The sequence below is a fragment of the Clinocottus analis genome, unplaced genomic scaffold (genome assembly GCF_023055335.1).
Source record: "Clinocottus analis isolate CAN_PGR_092001 unplaced genomic scaffold, fCliAna1.0.p SCAF_15, whole genome shotgun sequence".
Classification (NCBI taxonomy): domain Eukaryota; kingdom Metazoa; phylum Chordata; class Actinopteri; order Perciformes; family Cottidae; genus Clinocottus; species Clinocottus analis.
Genome location: NW_027175876.1, coordinates 11,275,128 through 11,300,492, shown reverse-complemented (window position 1 = coordinate 11,300,492; position 25,365 = coordinate 11,275,128). Strand labels below are relative to the sequence as shown.

The 25,365-nt window shown below is 42.2% G+C and overlaps 1 protein-coding gene across 1 annotated transcript in view; it reads right to left on the bottom strand.

Moving 5' to 3' along the window:
• map3k5 (mitogen-activated protein kinase kinase kinase 5) overlaps positions 1-25,365 on the bottom strand; it is a 60,541-nt gene that overhangs the window by 8,566 nt on the left and 26,610 nt on the right. Inside the window, exons 5-19 of the mRNA XM_068577040.1 lie at positions 24,878-25,046; positions 23,345-23,451; positions 18,016-18,186; positions 16,270-16,382; positions 15,216-15,375; positions 14,278-14,431; positions 14,002-14,109; positions 13,235-13,287; positions 10,987-11,082; positions 9,237-9,318; positions 7,516-7,649; positions 5,045-5,172; positions 4,414-4,550; positions 2,476-2,581; positions 570-727 (exon numbers count right to left, since the gene is read on the bottom strand). Coding sequence (XP_068433141.1) covers positions 570-727; positions 2,476-2,581; positions 4,414-4,550; positions 5,045-5,172; positions 7,516-7,649; positions 9,237-9,318; positions 10,987-11,082; positions 13,235-13,287; positions 14,002-14,109; positions 14,278-14,431; positions 15,216-15,375; positions 16,270-16,382; positions 18,016-18,186; positions 23,345-23,451; positions 24,878-25,046 — 1,876 coding nt within the window. The remainder of the gene's footprint in view (positions 1-569; positions 728-2,475; positions 2,582-4,413; positions 4,551-5,044; positions 5,173-7,515; positions 7,650-9,236; positions 9,319-10,986; positions 11,083-13,234; positions 13,288-14,001; positions 14,110-14,277; positions 14,432-15,215; positions 15,376-16,269; positions 16,383-18,015; positions 18,187-23,344; positions 23,452-24,877; positions 25,047-25,365) is intronic.

Below are 25,365 nucleotides of genomic sequence, written 5' to 3'. Positions count from 1 at the left end.
GTGTTCAAACAAATGTTAGCACAGACAATATTTGGAGTTTCTACTGAGCTGGATCACGTAACAACACGCAGGTGGCAACACAATGCAGGTGCACACACAGCTGACGCACTGGTTTTGTTTCCATGAAAAGAGGAACCGAGGAGCGCAGACCTCAACCTTGCTGATTATTTCCTGAGGTGAGGTTTTCCGTGAGTATTCGGTAACTAATGAAACTGAACACAGTGGGTTGTAAAAGCTCAAGATGGTAGAAGAAGACTTGCACATCAGTTCATCGGCTAGTAGTTTGCATGGACAGTAGGTTTCCATAACTTCAATGCGTCAGTGGAACAGTCAGTTTGAGGGCTGATAAAAGCTAATTGTTTTACAGTACTTCTAATGATCCCGTCTGGTCCCATCATGGACTATCGCAAATAGTATATTTAATGTGGTAATAAAAAGAGATACTTAAAAGATTGTGTCCTATGGTGGCATAGTGTCAAAAAGTTGTGTTTTTGCCATAAGCAACTTCTCTTCTCCTAAAATTAAACACATTTGAGGCGACGGGTTTGTGTTTCGGCACCGTCTCTCACCTTGAACATCGCAGCCTGCGGCTCTCCCAGTTCATAGAAAGGTGGTTTCCCAGTTGCCATCTCTATGATGGTGCAGCCCAGAGACCAGATGTCCGCTGGCTTGCCGTATCCTCGAGGACCCTTGTCAATTATTTCCGGGGCCATGTACTGCAGCGTGCCTGGACAAACAAGCGGAAATACATAGACAGATTTTAGGATGTTATTCATCATTCTCAGTAATGGTGTATGCAGAGCGAGGATGGCTAAACACACATTGTATAATTATTTGTTCATTTGCATCTGGATGTGTTGGTTTTATTTATGAATTTGTGGCACTTTCTGATCTCTCAGGCTTTAGGCATGTCCTTAAAGTATCAGTTTGAGTTGGGTACACATGAGGTCAATATTTATTTACTCTCTTGCTGAGGCTCCGGTCGCCGAGCCCAAATAGCTTCCTGAAATCTCTAACGGGTTCCTAGCAATTGCTCTTGGCCATGAAGTAGTTCATAACATCCTGTAAAATGGGGAATTTACAACTTTATACTTTAGATTTGCTACGGATTTTAAAAAGCCTCATTGGTGGGTACTCGGCTAGCTGTTCCCAGACTCTCTAAGCTAAAAGCCTCCCGCCACCGGGTTAGTATAGCTGGACAAAGAGTTGTATTGATCTTTTCATCTAACTCTTGGCAAGAAAGCAAACATTTGTATTTCACAACATGTCACAAAGTATTCCTTTAAACTGCAATCAGCCAGATCGGCTGTTTCCCCTCCATTCCCAGCCTCTATGCTAAACCAGCAACTAGCTGCAGCTTTGTGTCCATCAAACAAACTAAAGAGAGGAACTATAATCTCAATTAACTCTCAACAAGAAAGTGAATTAGTGTTGCTTCCCCAAATGTCAAACTACTGCTGTACGGTTGTGTTTAGGTGTCATCTGTTGTGATTCCTATGATTTATATGATCAAATATGACCTTGCTGCTGCAAGCTTCTGCGACATCATTCTTCTTTTAATAAAATAACTTACCAAACTCACAAATAAGTAAAGTCAATAAATCATTGACTGTGATTCTTTCAGCAATGTGCAGGAAAAGCAAACTAATCCTGCTTGGGATCAGATCTTGAAGACACGTTCAACATGTTTCATACACAAAAGTGACATCAACAACGGATGACAGACTCTGATGTAAGTGCCAAACATAGCTTACATTAAAACTAATTATACGTTGCCTCTGTCCTGAGGTGATGACACAATTCTTGCAAATTACCAATCAAGTTACGTGAGCTTTACCCAGGACTTATGGTCTATGAGCAACAGCAAAGAGTCTCTCTTTGTGTCGTCAGTGAACCACAGCTCCGTCCAAATAACATTTCCAGCTCCCCACTGAAAGGACTCTTTTGTTCTAAGAATAGCCCGCTGGGCGATGTTTGCTGCTTTTAGAAGCTCGTGTACTGAGCTAAAAACAGCCGAGCAGGCATTTATAGCCGACCTGGGTTATAAAAAGGAGTAGCCCAGTTTCCTGAGAGAGCTCCACCATTCAGGGTAAGTCCTTGTCTGTTCCAATCAGCTGCCAGATGGTCTTATCTCAGGCGGTTAAACTGAGCCGCAATTGGCCGCCGTGGTGCCGACATCACACGGGCTCAAACCTGCCCGACCTGACCGCGGACTTGTGCCAAAGTGAGTAGCAACAGCCAGGTATTCTCAGTGATATCGCTTACTTGCCAAAGAGCCGAGACAGGATTACCGCTCTGAAAGACAAGTATTATGAGTGTGGGGTTACCTCGGTGCTCAGCGGTATTCATGGCCACTAATCAGCAAAGCTTTCCTTTTCCTTGTTGACTCTTGAAAATGGGGATTTACTTCAGAAGCAGACATCTAAGGCGTTCTGGAGTGTTTGCGTGAACAAGACGTAGAGGGTCAGAGTGTACCTGTGAAAGTCTCAGTGCAGGGGTTGATCCCAGCCAACCTCTTGGATGTGCCAAAATCAGAGATCTTCAGAACGCCGCTGTAAGTGTTGATGAGAACATTGTCACCCTGCGGATTGAAAAAGACATCCGTGAGAACATTCCCTGATGCTACTGGGATTATGTGAGGTGCTTGAAGGTGACGAAGGGCAGGTTACAACGAACAGCCTGCGCGGGTCGCAGGAGGGCGACGTCCCAGCCAAAACAAAGCGATTAACATTTACGGGACGCTAATGACACTTATATGACCGTGTTGTTGAATCAGGTGGACGCATGGGGGAAGAGGCTGCTGACCTTAATGGCTGCATGTGATGGAAGCGTTATCAGTGTTTGTCATAACTGAGATAAAACAGGGAGTTTTTTTTTTTACAGAAGAAAAAGGAAGAAAAACACACACACACACACACACACACACACACACACACACACACACACACACACACACACACACACACACACACACACACACACACACACACACACACACACACACACACACACACACACACACACGAGAGACTTCGTTCTCTGCTCAGGTGTCATATTCGTGTCTTGCTCCTTTTGAAGTGAACGGTTAATATTCATGTCAAATTCATGACCGAATAAAATGCAATTATGAGATTACTAGTTGTGTTGTTGAGGGGGATTGTCAAGATGACTGTTAAAAAAAAATGCAAAAACACGTGGTGAGTAGCTGGGACCCCTGGAAAGCATTCGCACCAAATAAAATGTACCGATCCCAGAGAGTTTTCAGAGCACTAAGAACACCGGGAAGAATTTAACAAGTACACATTTTCAAAGCAGTTAACTTGTAATGAAACGTGCTGAATGTTGCCGTACAGTCCTATGTTTTTTTCAGATGAAACAGTTCTAGGGATTCCCATGAGGGGGATTGCCCACTGGGGAGCTCCCCGCACAACTTTATTTTTCTGTTTCCGTTCGCTGACGTGACGCAAGTCGTCCGGAACGTCTTGCTCACGTCTCCTGCTGCAGACCAGGTGGAAAGCGCTGCTAGCTTATTTTAAAGTGATACAAGAATAAATGAACAACTCTGTAACAAGCCGCAATCACACAAGCAGAAGCAAAACCATCCGTCATGAAAGTGCCGGTTATAATTTAGTTTTGTGGCTTACACGTGTGCCAGTGTTACTGGGTTAGCATTTGTGCTACTGAGTTAGCTCGCTGAGCAGCGGCTCGTTCTCAGTGGGTTTGTGCTCATGAAAGAGTTAACTTCTGGACTTCTCCGTCCGTGTTTTCTACTATTCGTTCCGTTACTGTAATGTTTGTAATGTTTGGTGTTTATACAACTTTTTTTTGTTGAGAAATGGCGGTTGCCGGTGCTGCATGGGCTCATGTGTTTGACTAATCTTTGTATACTTGCATCACTCATGGTTGCATCATCACAGAGCTGGGAGAGTAATAAGAGCTGAACAAAACGGCACTCTAAGATTAACCATCGTATTCTTCTCGCCTCGATGAGAAAATTAAAGCGTGGGTTTCTTAGAACCATGAGAAAGTTCCTGTGGCGGCGCAGTCTATTCATCTTTTGTTTTTGTTCAATTCTCTGATGTTTTTGCAGTAGCAAAACCTGTCAATCAAACAGTGCGGCCACTGGAGAGCGCCAGCATCTTTTCCTCTAGGTTTATTGTTGACCTGGCTTAGGTTTCTGTAGGTGGTGCACTGTATTCTCCTTAACTAACTAACTAACTAACTAACTAACTAACTAACTAACTAACTAATCTGTTATTGAGAGAAGCCTCTATATGGAGCCTGGGTCAGCTTCCTTGCAAAATGTTAACAAATATATTTGAATGTGGCTTCAGCACAACTATGATTCCTTTGTGGACGAGAGGCCAAAGATACACAACCGATAGACAAATGACTATATTAACTGTACAATACCTTGATGTCTCTGTGTGCTATCTGGTTGTCGTGCAGGTATTTGAGTCCCTCTAAGATCTGCCGCGTGTAGAAGCCGATGGTCGGCTCGTTGTTTTTCAGAGGGCCCCACTTGGACCTCAGCAGGGCGGACAGACTCCCTGAACACCACGGGACAAACAACAACAATGATCAACACACCCAATTCCAACCTGTGATCAGCAGTTCTGATACGTCTGCAAGCTACAGCGTTTTTATACCTCGATTCTTTGGTTAAATGACGTACGAACTCCATTTTCAAAGCATTTATTTCTGAAATAGTTTCAATGAGGAGTGTCAATATTGTTCTTGTGGATGAAACATGTTTCATATGATGGTTGAAGTAACCATTTGGTTATTGCTTGAGCTTTTTGGGACTGTGACGATCCATTCCAAGACCATATGTTTCAGGTCAGATGTAGTATTTTTAGTAAAATATATATTATTATTCAATATAAGCTTAAAGAATACAAATAAAACACATACAGATAAGCAATAAGAGCCACTTGAAGAACATGCAGCCTGATGAGCATCCTGTCCTTTCATTTCATTATTTTCAATTATTCCAGCTTTCATTTCCTCTACATGAGAACACATCCGCAACAGCGGGTCTCACCTCCAGGCACTTGCTCCATGAAGATCTTTATGAAGCCGTTCTCGCTGATGGATCCGAGGTACTGGACGATGTTCTTGTGCTTTAAGTGCTTGTGAAGAGCGATCTCCTCGTGGAGCGGCTGAGAGTACCTGTATTAAAAAAACATTATGTTCCAGTATTGTGTTTCTGATTGAAAAAGTAGCGGCGTCATGCTGATTCACACTGAAGATGATTCAAGTTCACGAAACACTCAAAAATAAATCAGTATTCTATTTCTTTTCTCCATTTAAGTGGCCACAGATACAGATTAGAGCAGTTCCTCATCTCCACTTTTGTGGGATTTTGGAGGTTTCCCTTTGGTTACATAAAAGATCACAGTTTTAGTTAAAGATGTACCGAAAAATCTCATTTCATTCAGAATTGTTCTGCCCATTTTAGTTTAATTAAGTTTTTAAAGTGAAACCATTATAAAAAAAAGATGTAATTAAGTATTTTTTACGGAAAAGAAAAATCTAGATTAGGTTTTGAGAAACTAACAATTATTTCCATTATGAATCAATACACAGATATTTTCATTATTCAATTAATTGGTAATTTGGTCTAATAAACATCAGAAAATAGCTAAAAATGTTCACCACTTATTTTGAAGGGCTCATGGTGTTTGTTGTGCTTATAAAATGACTGAAAGGATAATGTACTAATGAAAATGTGTGTCTGGTTCATGTTTCTGTGGATCGACGACGTTCTTCAGCAGGAGCCTTAATAAAAAAAACCCCTCTAATTCTATTAACCTGACAATGATTGACGGCGACAAGGAAGACTTTTAGAGATGCTCGTGTCTGTGTCTCTTCCTTAAGGTGACGGGTAAACGGGGTGGATAAAGCTCAGATGCCAAAGCCAAAAGAATAAACCAGAAAAACTGTGATCCCGATATCAGATCAGAACAAAAAGAATCTCTGTACACTGAAAACATGCCTACCAGCAACTTCTTCTCACATTCTGCTCTGTGCATGAATCTCTCTCTCTCCCTCTCCCTCTCCCTCTCTCTCTCTCTCTCTCTCTCTCTCTCTCAATCCACTTCTGAATTATTTACCGAAATCCTCCGCGTTCTCTGCAGCCGAGCGCCCGGCTGACTCGCTGCAGTGATTAGTGGAACAAAGTGTGGCAGTGCAACCATGCAGCCTGAGAGAGTTGGGGATGAGTTCAGGGCTATGAGGAGACGGGCGCTTTGAGCAGGGACATCGGGAAGTTGCCTCCACAGCGTCGCACTACCCAGTCACTCGAGTGGATACCAGAACGGAGGCCACCAGGGACTCTGCTGATCTGCGCATCAGACTCTCCGTCGGAGAGAAGCAGCGCTTTTATTAATGATGCTCAACGGCAGAGCGGAGAGAGAGGCATTAACAGCTCAGACACCTGTTTACATAAATGCTGTAATTCAATCTCTGCAGATGATCGCATGTCCTGAGGGTGGCTTCAGATCTAAAGAGTTCATCTTCAGGATGATAATTAACATTTCACCTTTAAACAGGCAATAAGCATTTTGAGAGATTAATCAGTCAAACAGAAATTTATAAAAAACCCTCCCTCAAACTGAATCAAACTGGCTCCTCAGTGAGTCTCAGTCAACAGATTAGCCCCATGCATATCGACATATTGTAATTTCTGAATAAAAAGCAGTCTACAAATAAAAAAAGGAAACATTTGTTGTGTTGGTAATTTCTCTAATGGGTACCAAACATTCTAAAAAGTGCATTTTAGTTTGTTACCGTTTAATGTTGGGTTAAAATGGGTTGGTCAGACAAAACATATTCTAGATTAGCATCCCTAATTCGTCCTCTTCTGAACCTGAATTCTATGTCGACAGCTGAAAACAGCTGGTGTGCAAATATGGCATTTTTGTCTGTGGGTCACCAAAAATATCAGGACCCATCCTCTGGGGACCACGAATATTCACACATACTTAAACGTGCCCTGAGTAATTTGAATGACTAGTAGCACCATGAATCAATGTTTTCAGGAGAGATTCCCCGTGTTGTTTAGACGTAAGTGATGCGATCCATATTTCTTCCACTGGCTTCACACTATTCGACCATCAGTAGCGGCACCGTGATATCAAACTGGGACGTAAACGAGTCAGGATTTGAAGAATCCATCTCAAGAGGAAGGAACATGTTTGTTAAACACAAGAGACAACTTGTCAGGGACCAAAACAGCGGTTGAGGAAAAACTTTGACCTATTAAACAGTTCTAGATGAAGGATTACAGGGACAATAAACACTTAAATGTGTCCTCAGGGGACCACAAATAGCCATACTAATTGTCCTTGAAATGTGACTAAGAGCAAGGCAGAAGAAAATGTGCTTGTGACTGTGAGTGAAATCACAAGACTGTACATGAGAGCGGTTACAGTCTGTCACAGAGTCCTTACAGATGTCATGAGACCTTCAGTGAGACAAAGACAAAGACAAAGAGAACGTAAAGCCTCTCACCTGCTGTCTCTCTCTGGTATTTCTTTGATGGCCAGTCGAACCTGGTTGCTGAGGTCTCGGCCCGCGTACACCACACCAAATGTGCCTTTTCCCAGAACCACCCTGTCTCCGTGCTCATCGTACTCGTAGTCGTACTGTGCAGACAAGGGGCGACAAACGTGCAGCATTCAGTACAAAGACCCAGTCATGTGTCATCACATTACCTTGTAAGCGTTGTCCCAAATCAAATAACGGGTGAAATTAGGTTTATAACCTCCACATTCACAACGGCAGCACCTTCCGCTTTAATCTTTCTGCTTTTAACTTTCCCATTAACAGTCCTAAACATGCAGTAGACGCTGCATCACTGCTTAACAGAGGGAACTTAAGCATCTCCTTAAGAGGCAACTCAACATCCTCTATGTTGAGGATGGCTCACCAGCTGACATTGATCTGGCTCGTATCTATTGCTCAATAGTTAAATGCAATTCTTAACCCTAATAAGTGGAAAATAAATGAAGTGTGTATCCAAAAGAAGCAAAAGCATCGTTATATCTCTGTTAACACCTTGAGTTTTGTTGTAAAATAATGTTCACTCCGCAAATATGAACATAGTAAACCTACCTTCTCTTTCTCTTTTTACAGAATTCAGCATTGTGCTTTTGTTTTGTGCTTTAACACATTTTCATCCAAACGTATCTGGTTATTGTAATCAGATTACTTTAAATCTTTAAATTGGTTCCTGATGAAACCCGAGTGACAAAGGAACTAAACTACTTTTTTTATTTATTTTTGTGTAAAAAAAGGCAGCAGCTGTGAAGGCTGACAGTAAAGAGATGCTTAAATTATATCAAACAGATATAAAACTAGTTCCTGAGCAAAACCCGTCTGACATCTGATCTGTGCCAAGTCACACAGTCAAAAACAGGGCGGGGCAGGCAGCGTTTTGATGTAATTAGCTTTTCTTTTCAGGAGGCAGGTAGCTGCTCTGTACTGTCAAAGCACACAAAGCACACAAGCAACATCCCAGCAGGTGTTGATGCTCTCTGGGTCTGCAGCTGCTGCTATCCAGTTATTACAGTGCAAATGGAAATGAACTGAATTTAAAAAGCTAGACTCAAGTCCTGAGTTCACACAAGCTTAAAACAGAATATTGTTAAGAAAAAGGTTGGGAAATATATTATTGAAACTTTCTCTTTTTCTTTTCTCTTAATGGAAGCATGAAAAATAGCCAGTTACTAAAAAGAGATTTGCCCAAAGCTGATTAGCGGTTAAAAATGGTTTTGAGATCAATCTGTTTTTTCTCGATTTGATAACAATTCACTTCTTTTTGATGAAAACACCACAGTCACATCATGTTTCCTGGATGTAACAAAACAACGCACAATAACAAACGGGTAAACCGCTTCATGGCTCAGATGCAGTGAACAGGTTCATTGCTGTAGAATTAATAAATGTTTTGCATTTTTGCTGAAGGTTTGTTATGTTTGAGGCTTTACTGCCTCTTCATTTTAGGCTTTATCAAATTAAATACATGGACATAACAAACAACTGAGGGCAGAACATTAGAAACGTACCGCTGACGTTATGAAGATGCACCAGTAAGAAAACGACAGGAAGGACTTTTTTGATGCACTTTATAGCCACAAACATACATATTTAGATAAATATAATCAAAGTTTATCACGCTGAAAAACTCTCGGAGCCAACATGGAAGTGAATCTAGTCTTCAGTCCTCTCACCTCTAAGGCGTCGCTGTCACAGTCTCCCTCCTCGGGACCTTTCCAGGCCTCCTCCGCTATGCTGTTGACCAGATCGCAGAATCTGCCAAAGAAAAGCTCCGTCAATCCAAAATGTAGATCACACACAACAGAGAAACACACAGTGGAGTCTACAAGTATGTAGTCACTGAAGTCCAAGTAAACTAAATAAATGAGTACTGATTTTGAGCAAGTTTAACTGTGTGGTTGTATCGATACAGCAATAGTGTTGATCAAACACTTTATGCACCGGTTCCTGGAGCCTTAACAACATGACAATGAATATCTCCCTGTCAGCACAACATGTATGTATTTAATGTAGATTGGATGTCAGACAACATGTGCACACTCAGTGCATATTGAGTGGTAGTGTTTACTGTTGCTGGTGGTCTCATCCACAAGGGGTTACAGTATGTTTGCATGCACACCTCCCACACAGATACATACAAATCATGACCTCCATCGTTCTCACTGAACACAAGCTGCTAATTAGCTCGTCGTCTCGTCATGCTGTCACATACGGCCGGCCTGCAGGTGTTTAGTGCTGTGCGTGTGCTTAGGCATACGCACATGTCAACCATGCACAATCTGACAGGGTTGTGCGTGTGCCCTCTTTTTGCCACCGGCGTGCTTTTTTGTCTCAGAAGTAAAAGGAGTGTCGCGTCACAACAACAGCCGGCGTGACTCACTGACTCTCACACTCCACATAATGGGACGGGAAGTGCTCTGGAGCCTCTGATGTGCGAGTCACAAGTCTGAACACTCAGTGCTTCATCGAGCAGCGGGCGAGGAACACGACGGCCTCGGAAGGAAACAAGGTGTGCTCGCGGCGACGCAGACGTGCGAAACTTCCCACCTGAGTTTGGAGCTGACAAGATTGCCTGAGCTACTGTTGGGATGGATACGAGTAGAGAAGAGATAAACTGAAGGGGGAACAAGTTTAGAGTCTTTGTAGACTCAGGTAAATCTTTGGGATCGAAAAATATTCATGAAAAATATGATGTTGGTTTCATGACGGCTGAGTTCAAAGGACTAAAAATGGGTTTCTTGTGTAAAAAGTGGTTGTTGGAGCATGTTGTTCTTATGAAAATATAACTACTGGAAATGTATCACATGCATTTGAATAGATGGTTTTCGAAATAAATTATTGTATTGCTACTAATTCATGAATTGATATTAAGGAATCTGTTTTTTTTGTATGAGTTCATTCCTACTCATTGTGCCTTTATTAAATGCCTAATACTTTGTTGACAACTATATTTTGTTCCTGATCTTCTGCAGGTATTTCCTGAAGATAAGTGGCCATAAATATTTTTCACAAGCTGGCAATCCAAAGGTTGTTCTTTTAGATGGCTTATAACTGATTTATGAAGCTTAACCATTAACAAATCGATTAAACAAAGACTGCATCACTATAAAGGGCTCCAGTCACATCTGACTTACAAAGTATAGTTTAGCATTTAGCTCAAAGCACCGCTATCACACAGCTGCTAGCATGGCTGCAGACTCTACTCTTGTTAAAAGGAAACACACAAGGACTTGTATTGTAGATTTAAATTCCTCCTATTAGATTGAGTGCCATAACTAATAAATACGTAACATTAAATGAGGAAGGTCCATAAATCAATTTCATCACACTCAATAAAGATGCATAGTGTTAACACGGCTGTTTGCTTGACATCAATCAGCTCATAAAGGTTGTGTTTCAAACAGAGAGCGACAGAGAACGGACCTTTTGCAGTGCATCTCTGTACAGAAATAGATCTGGAAGTCCTCTGCATTGTGGAGCACGTAGAGGAAGGCGCTGCGCTCGTCAAACTTGGAGATGCTGAGGAGAGACGGACCACAGTTAGTTAGACGACTATCCCATGAGAGCAGATATGACACAGCATGAAGGAATCCTTTCACTGGACTTGTTACATAAGCCAATAAATCTTTGGCGAGGAAATAAAAGATTGTTTGTCACTCCAATATGTAAACTCGAGTAAATGTCACAAATGCAGGATGCAATTTTAACAAATCACATTGATAGACACAGTAAATATGCAGTTTTTTGGAGTATGAGAGTTGTTTTCTGGGTAATATCGGGAACAAACACCAAAAACGTCTTTTGCAAATTGTCCAATCAAATGATGCTGAATTACTGTACTAAAGATGGAGCGCTTCAATTCAACAGAGAAATGGAAACTTGCATCCGCTGATATGAGCCCTCGTCCAACTATTAGCACGTCTGCCAAGGCCAGAGCTGCCTATCGGGACTGCGAAGAGGACTGCGTGTGTGGTCGTATTGTTTGCGTACAGAGCTATTGTGTCCCGCTGACTGTCTGCAGGCTGAGTGGGCACGGAGAATGAGTCGTTCCCTAGCAACATGTGAGCACAGCCCTCCGCCGATCTGACACTGAATTCCTTTGAGGACCACGGAAAAGGAGACGCAGAGAGAGAGAGACATCATGAAAACGATCTGCGTTATTAATGGAGCACTCTGATGCTTTTCACAATGCTTTTGTGCATGCTTGGATAACTCTGCACATGCAACCTGTTTAAAGTTAGCAGTAGGTCCAGGTATTTGTTTGACTCGTATTATATTTTTATATTGCTCCGCTTAGCATTTATCATGAGATTTTTCATTCAACACTTATTTTAATTTGGTATATTTCTGATACAGATCATAGATTCATGTCTTGGATCGATGTAATAATATAGTTATGTATTCAAACAAGTAGTGTCATTGACGTCAATATTTTTTAAGAGAGATCTCTGCAGATGAATACTTGTATTAGCATAAACAAAAAGCCATAGAAAGGACTTACATTATAGACATTAGTTTCAATATGGGGCCAATATGTGTCATTTCAGGGGATATATTAGGAGAATGCTGAGATTGAGCGCTTCATATCTACATTGAGAGAAGTTCTTCTTCAGAGTCTGCCGTGTTACACCGCCACGTTTCTACAGTAGCCCAGAAAGGACGAACTGAACACTGGCTCTAGAGAGAGCCTTTAGCGTTATTATGTTACCTGCAGCTCTCTGACTTGCTTATGAAAGTGCAGTAATGTGAGCCACGGAGTGCAACATCGTGGTACAGCCATCCGCCGCCTGACTTCTGCTCCTAAAGTAGTGTTGTTTTAGTAAGGGTGGCCTCTGGCCGAGGGGAAGGGCTAAACCACAGTTTGGCACCCATGAGTTCACATTATTGCAGGCTTGGGAAGGGAGCAGTGAGCGGAGGGGTATTCAGTCGGTTGCAGTCTGCAACCTCACCACTAGATGCCGACAAATCCCAGACACTGTCCCTTTAATGAAAACAATGACGTGAGTTGGGTTTTAGTTGGAAAGTTTGTAGCCATGCTGTTAGTCCGCCTCTTTGGTGCACAGTAACATATCTCAATAACTGCTGGTTGTGTTGTTATCACATTTGAACATTTTGTTCAGACATGCATGGCTTCCAGAGGATTCATTGCAATAGATTTGGTGATTCCTTAATTTTCATCTCGCACAACCATCCAGTCAAATGGTCGCTTTGTTTCACGACCAAATACAAAACCAATGATTTGACCATTAGCCTCTTCTGTGTTTTCTGTTTAGCACTTCTTAGGAATTATTAAGCTAACGCACTAAACATGGTCAACGTTATGTGTGCTTAACATCGGCCGTTTAACTCAAAGTACGGCCTCGCAGCTGCCAGATTCTTGACAATGCCTCTCGTGAGAGAAATATGTTGATTGATACATAACAATATTGACACACTTAACAGTTGAAAAGACACAACACAAACAAAATCAAATAAATCGTGACACTCCTCTCAACAATGCATTTGTCCGGTAACGTTTGGATACGTACAGGAGCCAAACACTTTCTCTCCAACCCACCCAGCATCCGCTGATAAATCTAAACCAAACCCCCTCTGGAGACAGGCGTGAGGTCGTTGTCAAGTCACTATTACGCTGTCATACGAGCGCGTCATCAAGGCAGCAGACACTGACCTGACACCTCGTACTGATGTGGCGCTGAAGTTCCACTCGTGAATCCCCTTTTGCTTCAGGAGAGATCAAAACAAATGACGTTAGCTTCTGGGAGACGTTACACCAATCAATACACTGACTGATTGTAACAGATTGATTTTACTATTGGAGTAATGTCATTATTTAAAATATGATAATTGACCTGACTAATAAAATGGACATTAGTACATGTATTATTACATTGGTGACAGCACATGAATAAAATAAAAACATGAAGTCAGTGTAGTAGATGCGGCAGGTTGAATAGGATCAGTCTCTGGTGAGCAGCCGCTGTTATTTATGGGCTGCCGCGTAGGTAAGCAATAACGTACGGCGATATGAGCAAATCAATCAGTACGCAGACGCAAAAGGTCTTCGTGACAAGAAACAAGAGCCCATTATCGCTCGGATAGCGAAACAGAAAAACTGACACTTGTTAACTTCTGTTGGCAAACGTGATGAGTATCTTTTATTAACCCACTAATTAGTTTCAGCATTTACATAATGCATCAGTATTGTTTCTATGGTTACTTTCAGCAGGATACGGAGTATGTATGTGGTGAAGCAACGGATGCCAGACAGTCAGAAACAAGCATCTTCTGTGGGTGTTATGAGAATAATTCAACTTTTACAGTACTCGGCGTGAACTGATAGCCTTTTATATCTGCTTTCATGTATATATGTTTAAAAAAAAATGGCTTGAACTTAAGTGTCAGAGTTGCTGGATGATATAAATGTTGGACACTGACCTTGTCATCAGGAGCAACATGCCAGATAGACACCGTGTTGTCATCCACGTCTTTGTTTATGGACAAATAGGAAGGCTGGTACACTTTAGTGGGCTCTAATATCAAGACCTGGAAAAGAGATACACGTGTTGTATGATTCTTTTTATTTCACCAATTAAAGTTTGTTGAGCATGCGTCGTCTTTTTTGTTGATCGCTTCCTTTACTATGCATATTTATCCGTCCAGTAAATCTGATCCACACTTTGTGAGCGCTGCATCTGAGCAGGAGTCGCTTACGGGAAACCGGACAGAGGAGACGTCTTTCTTGGTGGCCTCCACCAGAAAGTCCATCCAGAAGTCCACCAGCTCCTGCTTGGGCGCCGGCTGCTCCACGCCGGGTTTCTTAAACTGTTTGTAGATCAAAATGGTCTCCACCAGTGAGCACAGATACCTGAAACCAACCAGAGGATCAAAGAAAAAACAATAATTAACTGAGCCCAGATAAATATGTAACCAAATGTCACATCCAGCCTGCTGACATCCCATTTCTCATCAGGAAAACGTCTGCAAAGAACATAACTTACCGGCAGATAATTTGCATGTGTATTATATTGTTTTCAAAGCCATGAGCATACATCAAGAAGGATCAGAGAAACAAACAATACCATATGATTGTGTTTCCATGCTGGGACTCATTTCTCTTTGTGGCATTAATGGAAACTTAAAGAGTTTTCGCAGCACGAACACAAACAGAACAGCAGGCTCTTAAGCACCGAATAAAAAAGGAGCTGCAGACGGTTTACCGTACTCCTCCACAACTGACACAGTCTTATAAAATGTTGAATGATCATTTTGGACTTTATGTACCCATTTTGCCACAAATGCGCACCAATACAATCCCTATAGTACCTGTTCAAAGCTGTGTTTTCTGTCATTTCGTCCACAGAGCAAGTCATTTGCATTCTAATACACTTTAAACTCTTCTCAAAATGTCACATAATCAAGCTGATATATTCATAAAAATCAATGTGAAGACAGAGGTGTTGTTCAAATGAGCAAACCCCTCATGATTTGTTCAGCTCTCTGTGCAAAAATCAGAAAATGAGTGCCCAATCGGCCGCAGATGCCAGATACACTTCGCGTCACGAGGACCCTGGTGCCATTGATGATGGATGTGGATGTCTTCAATGTTTTTTTTACGGCATGCTGATCTGTGAGCGGCGCCGTGTTCTCACCAGATGGGGGCTCTGAGTTTGAAGAGTTTCTCCGAGGCCTGGATGACCCTGGTGTTGTCGCAGGCCAGGATGCTGGCGCCCAGGAAGAAGCCCACGTCCCAGTAGCTCTGCAGCTTGTCCAGGCTGCCTTTCTTCCCCAGCAGGCTGCTCAGCTTCACTCCTGGAACACAGGAAAGAGTATTTTACACAATGGGGAGATCATTTGTATTACTCCCTTTGAAAAGGACAAGAAAGCGGAGGAGAGACTGTAAGAAAGGGCTCAAAGCCTGTTTATTGTTTATCTTTATTTAGAATTGTGATAATGGTTTTGGCTTCTGCTGCAGAAACCAGCCATTTGGAGAGGCAGGTGGGGTGGGGGGGAGGGGGGGGGGGGGTCACAGGGATTAGTGTAGCGGGAAAGCAAGGGTCCAGAGGGACTCAGGGTGGGGCTAATTTAAGGAGCTGCAGGCTGATTCCCAGGACTACTCGCTCTGTTTCCCACATTCCTGAGCTCCTCTGAGTCTCAGATTCCAGAGCAGACAAAAAGGATTGGGAATAAAGGCTTAACAGGAAGAAAATCATTATACGTATGATCTGATTTCCTCAATCAAAGCAACAATAGTCAATTTTTTTTTTTACAATACACTGGATCAAAGGACTAAGTGTGATGTGACAGAGGCTGCATGTATTGATGCACACAGAGTATTATCTTCCAACTCTGTAGTGTCCCTCTGCTCTGTAGCTTTATAGCTCTAAATCACAATGCTATGCTAACTTTCCCAGCAAGCGGTCGTAGCTAAAGAACATAGTGGCGCTTGCAGCTACTTAACAGCCGCATATTTCCCTCCTTGGTCGTTGGAGACCAACTATTGTGATAATGAAATCATTTTTGTCTGAATAAAGATATTCACAAGTGCAGCTTTAACTTGCAGGTTTCCTTACAGGGATACAAATCATATTCCTTGAGCTATTTTTCTACCTTTTTCTTCAAACCATACATGCCATGGATAGATCCGACTGACTGCAACGGGCTGTTGCAGAGCAAAGACAGACATCCAATGCTGCGTCCACTCACCCACTTTGCGAAGTTCGAAAGATGTTTCAAACTGGTGCCCGGCTGCCAGGAGCAGAACGGCGTAGTTGATCCCAGAGTGAAGTGTTGGCTCTGACTCAAAGCCTTTTTTAAACCTGAAAGTAGAATAAAACAAATGACTTCAATAAATAATAATAAAAGCGTCATTCCCCGCCAAACCATGTCTGAGATAAAGGATGGCTTCATTGGGCCGCCCGGCTCCCTGAGACACTTCAACTTACAAAAACAATTACGACCATATTGAGTTGGGACCACAACACTGCAAACCGCCACAATGAGTACCCAAGAAATTCTCATTTATTTAATGAGCAATCTGTTGTGCTGAGGGAAGGAGTGTGAATGTTATTAGGAGCTTCTGCCAACTTGTGACATGGAAATGAAAATAATATCCAGATGGGCGCTCGATAACGCATGCAGCTTATTCAATCGAAGAGCAATTTTCAGATAAAAGCAACCAGCAGCCTTCTGCTATCATTTTTGCTCGGTTATTAAGTCAACTTCCATCGTATATTATAGACTCAAATGACTGACATACTCGCGGGAGATCGGAAACAAGATAGTAGCAAGTAACACTTTGATTTTAATCAGAACGGCCTTCCTGGAGTCAACAAGCTGCTGGAAACCCTCCACATACATCTCACTCTGCTGACTCATCAGCATCAAGCACATCCTGCTGCCTGCTCTTGGTTTTTTGGCAGAGCATTCGAGCATTTTGATGATAGTATTGAATAAAAGAAATAAGAAAATGTATTTCCTGTTTACTAAACCCTTCCTTGACTTAAACATTGTGAAGATCTGGAGGCTCATTGTATTTGGCAAGAATTAATTTGTATATTTTGAGTGTGTTTAAGGGATTCAATGATGCAAGTCAAGATCATCCATTAAATGAGTGTTTTGAAGGCAATTTAAAAACATGACAAATGATCATGTGTCATTCAAATTAAATATGAAGATATGTTTATTCTGACTGCCTTACTCAAATGTATATATAATACATACAGTATATACAAACAAGTTGTGTACCTAGAAAGTAGGACCTCGTTACCCCGTAGTCCCATTCGGTGGTTAAAGGAAGCGATGGAGTACCTCAATTAATCAAAACTTGACAAATGTGTGGAAATGCAACCATTGAATTATGCTTACATAATTCCATCTACAGAAAAGCACACTGTGAAGATCATTATCTTTCAACACGTCACAGTGTAATACCTACATAGATCTTTTAAGCAACAGTGTTTATCTATTGGTATTGACTGCGTTCTTCCTTTTAAGAAATCAATCAGATCTGAAGAGTGGTGCATTAGCAAGAAAAAGCTTCAACCTTTAAACGAGGCATCCACTTTTAGGGCTATTAAAAAAGGGAAACGCTGCACCTGTACTATTTATTCCAGAAACAAGATCTTCAAAATGAGGCTTGATTGGCCGCAAGCGCCACGGAGACAACAAGGCAGACCTTTTAACATCACTTTATCACTTGAATCATAGACGTCTTTGTCAGCGTCTTAAACCCTCTTGGTTTTTCCATCATGGTGTTTCTCCTGACTTAAAGGGTTTTACCTTTATGATAACAGCTATGAAAGTCTTCTATTCACAGTAGACTCTTAATCCTGTGGTGCCGCGATCCAGTGAGTCACCTCGAAGACATCCATCCTGCACCTTGCCCTTTGGAACATTTCTTCTAGCAACATGTATATGTGACTCGGCTGACATCCTGCCCGGCTCTCTCACCATTGTGTGCCGCTGTCTCTGCTCGCTGTGTCGGCGAAATGAGACTCCAGGAACATGTCTTTATAGATCCGCCCCACCAGGCAGTAGATGTCCGAGGCCACCTGCTCCTCGGCCTCCACCAGCGGCAGCATTATGTCCAGAGCCTTCTGTCTGTCGCCCAGCAGGTTCCTCCTACACTCACAAACAGACAGCATGCAACGTCAGGAAGGATGTGAAGTCAGTGTGCAGCAATGTAGCAAAATATGTGGAGCAAAAATATCGATCCAAGCATGTGAGACCCTTAGGTGTCGGGACATCTTAACCTGAGCTACACCAACTAAAGACATTCTTTTTTTCTTTTTCATCTGTCTGTAGCAAGTCTTTCAAACTTCGCTGATGAATCGTAGACTATACTCGGTTTTGAATAAGGGGACATTAGCTGCATTTACTCTGGAAACAAATGGAACAATTGGCACATTTTCTAAAGATCATCAATCCTATTTCAAAGGGCTGCTTTAAACATTTCACATTCCACTCAACACGCCTTTCCACTGCTTTCTGTTTTTGGTAAGGACACGTAAGCACTTTCCACAAATCATGAAGGGAGTAACAGTCGACACGCCTTCTCTCATGTAACAACAATGGGAGACATAAAACAAGTGAGAGCACCGTCCACCAATTCAACTCCCAAGGCATTTCATACACGACATCCATATTTGGGGAAATTTGCTCATGATCCAAATTTAGAACAAGTATTATGCATTCAAGAATGTTTTTTTTTTCTGACACCTGATACTTTACTGATTTAGTATTTCACTCTATAACATTATCACCCTCACAATGGACAGTTAAAAAGGATCCGGATTGATGCAACAGAACCAGATATATTGTCCTTTTATCAAAACCTCGTTCTTACATTACCCACAATGCAACAGCCACACAGCAGGTTCAGGGGGCTAATGTAGCCTCAAGCCGTTAGCCTCAAGTAGAGATGAGAGTCGGGCTGCAGAGGTCTGGTAAACTCACTTCTTTCCTCACCCCGAGAGTTGTTTCATTTTCTAACTTGTAGTCTTCAGCCCTGTAGTCTTCTAACTTGTAGTCTTCACTCACAATGAGTGTTCATTTAGTTGCAAAGAATACAAGTTGCATCACATAGTTGAGTGCATGAAGTGTAAACAGAGCACGAGACCCTGTTTGTTTTCGGTTGCATGAAATAATTACTGGTTTGAACAATCAAATCAATCAAAATTAGCGACAGCAGCAGGATGTGTGTGTGTGTGTGTGTGTGTGTGTGTGTGTGTGTGTGTGTTTGTGTGTGTGTGTGTGTGTTTGTTTGTTTGTTTGCAGCTGGAGAACATTATTGTCAGGGAAGTGATACCCGGCACAGCGGAGGCCACTCTGTTGGTACTGGCTTCATTAACAGAACCTCCACTTGTATTTAGTCCTGTGAGCCTCCAGTGGATCATTCAGGTGCAGATGGTTCTGTAATAACTAACCTGGGAGGAAATAATGAAGGCTCTACAGCGAGAAACCCATTTAAAAAAAAGGAAATGAACAGCAAGCTCTTGAGGTTTTAATTTATTGAATTACATGAATGTTTTGCTTCCATTATATTTCCTGTTCCGATCACTCAGTGTGCAGAAAAGATGTCATTTATGCTTCTGCTGTTATAAAAACAAAACATGAGCGCCAGGGTGGAATAATGAAAAAACCAAACAATAAATCAAATGAATTGTTATTATTAAAGTTGATTAAAGTCACAATTTAATTTTTTCTTACAATTTTTCAATAAATACATGTTCGGAGTCGCATGTAATCAATTATAACCCAAGTTATGAGTTCATTAGGTCGACCTGACTAAGTGTAGTACAAGCGCCTGCTATAAATGTTACCATAATGAAGTCGTAATGACCAAATCAACTTCATGGTTATTTTGGAGCCGGTCTTTTGGTCTGAGCCCTCGCTGACTGTTACTGCGTGAGACTCTGAGGTGTTTCTGATGTTCCTCATTCATACCAACGAGGGTCCAACCAATACTTCTAAGCACATGTTCAATCGACAAAACAGCCCACAGTGCAGTCCAGACACTTCAACTGGACTGGAAAGAAAGAACGCATCTAATACAAGACAGGGAATAACACAAGCGGCGTCACAATGGATTAGTCGATTAGGTGTTTGAATACGTGACTTTTGTTGGTTGTTTGGGCGGCTCGGGGGGCTTTCCTGCAGCGGACCACAATGTCTGTGTCAAAACTTAAGCCTGAAATATTATCCTGAAAATAACAACTAAACCAACTCGTAGACCGTAAGCAACAGAAAATGTCACATTACTGGACATGCTATTTTAAACCACTGTGCACTGCAGTGCAGAGCACCACAGCAACGAGACGAAGCCAAGAATCAAACAAGATCTGCATGATGTAATCGCCGCGATGCATCAATCCTTAATGGCCATGTATTAATCGGTTAGGATAATGCCATCACTTAAGATTATTATCACATTTGTACATGCTTCTCTTCATACTTGTATTATATAACATACAGGGCGTTAATACCAACTAAGGTCCCTCATATCTTCAGGAATATCCTCATTATTATGTTAATTTAAGCAGCAAAGTGCTCACAGTCTCTGTTCCATGAGGGCAGTTTTTGTTCTCGAGGGATGAAATTTGGACGAGGCTTTGTTCTCGAGTTAATGAACGTGTCAAAACAGACTTCAGAAAGAAATGTGTGGTGTTGCGAGGAGAAGTCTCGCACACGGGCACAACGTGTGATATAAACAAATCGTGGCTCCTTTCCAGAGCGTGAAAGTTAAATAAAACATATGAGCTGACAGCTATTGCCATGGAGACCGTCCAGAGGGAGTCGAGACCCGCTCCCCTCCTAATGCAGCTCACTGTTCCTCCCTTCCCTCTCTCCAGAGTGGCGACTGGTATTTGGATGGAGGAGATTCTTCCTCTGCTCTCGTCAGGAGCCCAGCAGCCCGACGCCGCCCTGCTGCAGACAAGAGGCCGGAGCCAATTAGTCCTCGCACACTTCAACCTGAGAGCTCCTTCGGGAGGCGGAGCACCGACTTCAGAGCATCCGTCACGCCTAACTTGTTAAAGCGGAATATTGATACCCTCAGGGCTCGGCGTGCTGCACGCCGCTGGGTCAGAGCTGAGAACTAATGATTTATAAAAGTCCACTTGAAGAGGAACATTTGTTCTGGTTCGGAGCTCCAAAGAGAACGATTGTTCTGCTCCGTCACGCTATTGTGCAGTCGCCCACAATGCACCATTAACTTATGACAGGGGCGGCTTTTATAAGACGCCTGTGTAATATCAGTTATTTCATAATCAAATCTTCAATATAGATAAGTGTCCACAATGACACATCTTTTACGGAAAAAGAAAAGGCATCTTCTATTGGGGAACACTAAACTGTCCACTAGGAGAGGGCGACATGGAGGAAAATCTCTTCAAATATGCCACACGTTTTTACTATGGAGGTTATTATCAGAGCATGTAGGTGGGTCAGAGGCAGAGAAAAGCATCAACGCTTTCAATATATTCTTCCACACTAATAGAAATAGTGTGTTTTCTGGAAAACAAATGGAGAAACTGAACAAAATAGCCAATTGGGAATGTCTATTTTGTCTAATTTTAGGGAGCTAAACACTTCGTCACACTGATGAAAAAGTCACGCTAAAAAACAATGTTGCCAAAAACAATTGCACAAAATGAAATATTAAAAGGTATATAGAGGTTAATCTGATATACATGCTATGATGCTAAGAGGAATTCAAATCATCCCAAGGTATATATCATAATTTTACCTTGTCAGATGCAAATATTACATGCATTTCTGTGGATTCTAAACAATATAATGCATTCATTTAGATGTTATCTTGACAACTAGTGTCAATCATCAATCATTTTTAAAAAAGTATGAACGTGCATCAAAAAAACAAACATTAATCCAATCAAATAAGAGGTGGACAAAATAAAATAAAAAAAAAAAGTATAAATCATCGTCCCAATCCTCTTATACCTCATGAAAAAAAAAAAAATCATTAGAACACGTTGCATAACAATCACATGTACGCGCCGTTGTAGCGACGGTGACTAATCCTCCTGTTGGATAGGTGCGCTGACACGGTGAGACGTTTGCCTCCGCTCGCGGCCTCAACTGAACTGAGGGAGTGTCCTCTGTCGTTAACGCTTATCATGCGAGTCCGTCTGACAAAATGTCTCAGCGCTGCTGCCTGCAGCTCGTAAACACAATATCACATCCTGGTAACATGCCAGACAGGAACAGTGAAGACGCACGGGCTTCTTGGCACCCTGCAGAAATATATTACGATTGCTGCCAAATGAAAGAGCAGCGTGCTTTACTGCCGTTTGAGGCCGTTACGCGAAGAAAACCGCAGGAAGTTTACAAGAAAGGCAGCTGGTGAGAAACAGGCAGTCACAACCTCTCTGTGTCGTACTTCTGTCTTTTTTTCCTGCGCAAATCAGCAGCACACGTGCTACTAATAATTTCTGCTGCTTGGAAGCCGCTTGTAACTTCACTTTTTTTTTTTTTTTAAAGATTTAACTGGAGTTTTGAGGAAAGTTCTCCCACCAGTGCTGCGTATGAAACCCTCTCAAAAACTGATAAAACCAAAATAAACTGGTTGGTTTATAAATGTGTACGTAAGCAATAATAGACCATGTGCCGTCTTGATTGGCGGAAATAACAGGAAAGGGCGGAGATGAAGAGGGAGTTTCCTCCACTGAGTTTTCTGACATCTCAGAGTCCATCGTTGTGTCTCTGTTAGGACCAAACGGACGACAGGATTGAGCGAACACGAAAATTGGTTGGAAGGTTTTGTGTCTGTGTGTCGCCTGCAGTTTAATGTCCCAATGTCAACATTGAGAACGGAGGTTCCTAACTGTGGACCGACTTTTGATTGAAGGTGTGTGTCTGTGCAATTTCAACTGACCACCTATGACCTACCTACCACTCTGGTCGACATATAACACACAAAGACAAAGCAGTCAAAGGCTTTAAGCTTTAAAACAACAAGTGAACTTCTGGTGATGAACACGTTAATGAATACATAGGCAATATCTAAAAATACAAAGTAACTGTGCCAAAACATAAAAAAACACAGTGAAGAATTGAGAAGATGCACAGAAGAGCATGGCGATGACCTAACGTCGACAGTGAGACTCCCCTCGCTAATATGTGTTCATGAAAAACGTCTTTGCATTGTTCACATGTTGGGAGACACAAACTCAACCAAAACCTCCTCATTCAATAAATAAAGACGCAACAAGCTGTGAAACTGAACGTTGCTGGCTAAGTGTCACCGGGTGTATCTTACCGATTCAGTGCAAAGGCGTAGTGGAACTTCACATGTGGATGGGCCATGGGGTCAAAGGTCGGCAGCTTCTCCAGCGTCTCCACCAGCTTCACGATGGACTCATAATCCTGCGCGGTACGTGAGGAACACACTGGTGAGCTTCCTCTTGCATCTGCTACTGATTTTCAAAGCATTGTGGGACAGTTGTCCGAGTATCTCTGCACCAAATGTCCTCCGAACACACGCTGCGACCCATGAAGGTGCTGCGCCGCTTCGAGGCCTGAGGGAGAGTTTCTGATGTCTCTTCCTTCACTCTGTCTGATTCTCAACTGTCTGCTTAACACCAAAAGCACTTCAATCATTGAAAGGCCCCTTCATCATATTTTTGTTGCTGCTACTTGGCGACGCAGTCACTGTACCCAAAGCGTGTTGAATAATTCAGCACGTCCTCAATGCTTGTTGTTCTAATGAAAGATTCATGAGGTTGAGCGCTGCCTATGGCGAGTGGGAGGATTTTGGGGCGGTGAGTGCCATTGCAATGCGGAGAGTAAAGAGCGGAAAGAGCGGCAGATTTAAGACGAGCAGACCAAACGCTTCGCCTGGAGCTCTCCACAGGCGGTCTGCGACGGCCCCCGTCTCGTAACAGGGATGACGCTGACGGATTGATGATGAGGCACTCACCTCTCTCTAAACGTGTACAGTAGGGCCGTACAGTGGCTTCCTCTGCCAAGGTCGGGCACATGAGCAGCAGTCACAGATCATCTGCTCTGAGTTGGCAATTTGTTTGAACTTAAGAGGTGCGTCAGTGGTTGGATAGATGTCTGACACCTTCATAGTGGATCTTAGAAACTTTTTGAGATGTCGGGCTGGATGATTTTTGCATGGCCTTCTCTAAAGAGTTGTGTTCTCAGGGGCGCACAATCAGGGTTAGGACAAGGTTTGAATCTGGTGATGAGAGGTGCATCCTGATTGGTTCATTTGTTTAAGGTTTTTTTTTATGCAAGTTGAACTTGAGCAATACTTTGCACGTAAACACAATTATTTGAGGTTTGCCATGTTATTGTTAGCTGCTGAAAGATTTTAAATTAATCAATCAGCAACTTTTATATTTTATTTTTCACGATTATCTAACAATTAACGTTCGAGAAAGTAATCAGTAGTTGTGGAACTTTATATTTAGAGCATTTGCATGTTTTCCTCTATTCTTTTTGTGGGGGTTTGAACTTTAAACTGTGAGATCCTACTGAAGTAAAGACATATCTCTGATCCTCTCTGAGGGTCATGGGCAGGAGAACTAAGGGATTGTTCGACAGCACACACACACAGGTTGCTTCATGGCACAGAACAAGAAGAGGGCGCTTTGCTTTCAGGGTAAATTTATTTGTCAGGGGAATAGTGAAATGTAGAAAAAGTCACTCCCAATGTGATTATTCGCTTCTGAAAAACAACAGGAAGCAACAACAACCAACTGTCTCTCCTAATCATCCAATTTGTTAACGTATCCTCAGGCAGCGGGCCTCATTTGACCCCTGACAACAACATGCTGATGTTTACCTGGATGTCCCGGTACGTCAGCAGCAGGTTGATGACGATGTCGACCGAAAGGCACTCCACGTTGTCCAGCCGCTGCTGGATGCGGCTCAGCTCGGCAGCCAGCTCCATGCCGGTGTACAGCTCCCGGGCCTTACGGATCTCATTCAGGATCGTCTCTCGGAAATACTGGCTGCAGGACAAGAAGATGCGTAAGAGAGTTTATGAATTCATGATTAGGAAATACATCGAAAACCGTTTCTATTATTTAAAGTTAGTTGAATTAGGAAGGTTATTGCTTTCCGAAAACCATAATAACCAAATTGTTTTCAGGGGGCATTTCTAACATGATTTAGTTTATTAACTAATTTCCTGCCGTACATCATTTCTGATCGCTGAGGAGTTACTTTACACTTGTCTTAAATTAGTTTTTCAGAGGAATTATTTCATAAATGTGTTAAAATATTTTCACTTTTAGTAAAGTAGTTTGAAACAATACATGTACAAAACAT